The following is a 2,818-nucleotide window of genomic DNA, read 5'->3' as shown; positions in this document are numbered from 1 at the left end:
TTTCTCTCTTTCGTTTCAGTTTTCTTCTTTTTCTTTTTATTCTGCAATGTTTTCTTTCTTTCGTTTCAGTTTTCTTCTTTTTCTTTTTATTCTGCAATGTTTTCTTTCTTTCTCTTCAAGTTTCTTCTTTTTCTTTTTACTCTGCAATGTTTTCTTTCTTTCTTTTCAAGTTTCTCCTTTTTCTTTTTACTCTGCAATGTTTTCTTTCTTTCTTTTCAAGTTTCTTCTTTTTCTTTTTACTCTGCAATGTTTTCTCTCTTTCTTTTCAAGTTTCTCCTTTTTCTTTTTACTCTGCAATGTTTTCTCTCTTTCTTTTCAAGTTTCTTCTTTTTCTTTTTACTCTGCAATGTTTTCTTTCTTTCTCTTCAAGTTTCTTCTTTTTCTTTTTATCCTGCAATGTTTTCTGTCTTTCTCTTCAAGTTTCTTCTTTTTCTTTTTTACTCTGCAATGTTTTTTTCTCTTTCTTTTCAAGTTTCTTCTTTTTCTTTTTACTCTGCAATGTTTTCTCTCTTTCTTTTCAAGTTTCTCCTTTTTCTTTTTACTCTGCAATGTTTTCTTTCTTTCTTTTCAAGTTTCTTCTTTTTCTTTTTACTCTGCAATGTTTTCTTTCTTTCTTTTCAAGTTTCTCCTTTTTCTTTTTACTCTGCAATGTTTTCTCTCTTTCTCTTCAAGTTTCTTCTTTTTCTTTTTACTCTGCAATGTTTTCTCTCTTTCTTTTCAAGTTTCTCCTTTTTCTCCTCCTCTTTATCTTTGCGTATGAAAAGTTGCATAAGACTTTCCAGCGCTGATCTGTTTTCTTTGTTCGGAGGTTTTTCTGAAAATATATTACCTTCCAAGCTGATCCCTCCCTCCTCCCCTCCCCTCACCATCCTCTCACACACAAGCTCCCTCAGTCTCTCCCTCACATTCACCCTTCATCTCAATCCATCCCTTCCCCCCAAAATTCCTCCCTTTCTCCAGTTTTCCCCATTACTTTCGGTCTTATACACTTTTTTCTTTTTTTACGTCTACGCCTATAGCGCCGGTAGGCTTGCTTGAGGGGCCTGGATGGTAGTCGGCCCCAGCCCGTCATGGCGCAGGCAAGTGTTTATAGTGGCGCCATCTTCTCGTGGCTCATGCTGCCCCCCGGAACTCGTTCTTGATTCACTTGGACGGTTTCCTCTAGAGTCCGGGTTGATGGGTGGTCTTCTGGACAGCATGTGGGTAGTTTTAAGCCACTCGGCGGCGGCTGAAAAATCCCAGCTTGGTGGCACCGGGCGGGGATTGAACTCGTGTCGTCCTGAACGCGGCGCCGCCACGCTGTCGACTCAGCCACCGCCTCCCCTAACCTTTACCCCTCTAACCTAACCTATTTCTGTTTTCTCTTTGCTTCCTTACTATCGTCCTTCCTATCCGGTCTTCCCTATAACTTCTACATCCTCCTCCTCCTTCTCCTCCTCGGGAGGGAGCTCGCCTCACGCTCTCTTGCTTTATGCAGATCCTTTCTTCATTAGGTCAAGTTTCAACAGGAGCGGAGGAGTGAGTAAAGTATCTTCCTCATCCTCCTCCTTTTCTTCCCTCCCACTCGGCCTCCTCAACTATATGCAAGTGTTTTCTCCCCCTCCCTCTCCTGCTCTTCCTCACCTCCCCGTGTTTATGTGACTTCAGTGCCAGTCTGAGCGGACCTTATGCTGCCTCCTCAATTATGATTCTGGTGCCAGTTCAGTATGACCTTACACTGTCCTCTCCTTATTATTCCCGTTTCTTCTTATACTTGTTCGCTTTCAAGTTCATTTTGTCTGCTTACTCCTTCTCCTCCTCTCTTCTGTTTGAATTAAGTTTCCATTCTTATCTTTTTCCGTTTCTTCTCTCTCCTTCCCTCGACCCACGGCGCATTATTCCTCCTCTTCTTCCTCCTCCTCCTCCTTCTTTATGTCCAGTGAGAGTCTCTTCATCAATTCTCCCTCCGTTGTCTCCTCTTCCTCCTCCTCCTCCTCCTCCTCCTTCTTTATGTCCAGTGAGAGTCTCTTCTTCACTTCTCCCTCTTTTGTCTCCTCTTCCTCCTCCTCCTCCTCCTTCTTTATGTCCAGTGAGTCTCTTCTTCACGTCTCCCTCCGTTGTCTCCTCCTCCTCCTCCTCCTCCTTCTTTATGTCCAGTGAGAGTCTCTTCTTCACTTCTCCCTCCGTTGTCTGCTCTTCCTTCTCCTCTTTCATTATCTCCTCCCCGTCGCCACCCTTCCTCTCCTTTCATCGCCTCCTCTCGCTGTCAGATTTCTCTCTCCCTCCTCCTCTGCTTCATTAGTTTCTTTTTTAACTGTCACATCTCTTTTTCTTCTGTCTGTCAGCGTGTCTGTCTGCTTGAGTGTTTGGCTGTGTCTGTCCGTCTCTCTCTCTCTCTCTCTCTCTCTCTCTCTCTCTCTCTCTCTCTCTCTCTCTCTCTCTCTCTCACACACAAAAAACACTACTACTACTACTACTACTACTACTACTACTACTACTACTTCTATGTACCTTTGGAAACCCCTTCAGCTCTCTTTTAATTAACCTGGTGTAAGTTACGCGCACCTTTGTACCTATTAAGAATCGGTCGATGTCTAATACTTTCCAACCCTGTATTCTTTCCCTTTAAAAAGTAACACTGAAGCGAAAAATAGCACGACCAAAATACTACACAGAAAATAAGGAACACATACCCCATCATCATATTTAATGTAATTTTAGACTTGAGGGGCGTGTGGAGGGTAGAAGAGGAGGGGGCAACAGAAAGATGGAGATGCTGAAGTAGTGGATAGGGGATAGAAGGGAGTAAAGGAAAGGTGGGTCACCTTACTACAGAATG

The 2,818-nt window shown here is 43.0% G+C and overlaps 1 protein-coding gene across 8 annotated transcripts in view; it reads left to right on the top strand.

Annotated features, from left to right (window-relative positions):
* The window catches only part of LOC126987461 (NADH-ubiquinone oxidoreductase chain 5-like), a 4,132-nt gene extending 1,743 nt beyond the window's left edge, over nt 1-2,389 (top strand). For 3 of the 8 annotated variants that reach the window (XM_050844432.1, XM_050844434.1, XM_050844430.1), the window contains exon 3: nt 70-2,389. In XM_050844432.1, coding sequence (XP_050700389.1) covers nt 70-1,038 — 969 coding nt within the window. In that variant the 3' untranslated portion in view covers nt 1,039-2,389. The other 5 variants (XM_050844431.1, XM_050844433.1, XM_050844428.1 and 2 more) reach the window with 2 other exon arrangements.
* Nucleotides 2,390-2,818: the final 429 nt, after the last annotated feature.

This window comes from Eriocheir sinensis, chromosome 65 (genome assembly GCF_024679095.1).
Source record: "Eriocheir sinensis breed Jianghai 21 chromosome 65, ASM2467909v1, whole genome shotgun sequence".
NCBI classification, from domain to species: Eukaryota; Metazoa; Arthropoda; class Malacostraca; order Decapoda; family Varunidae; genus Eriocheir; species Eriocheir sinensis.
Note: the sequence above shows the minus strand (reverse complement) of the source record. Positions and strands in the feature narration are given on the sequence as shown.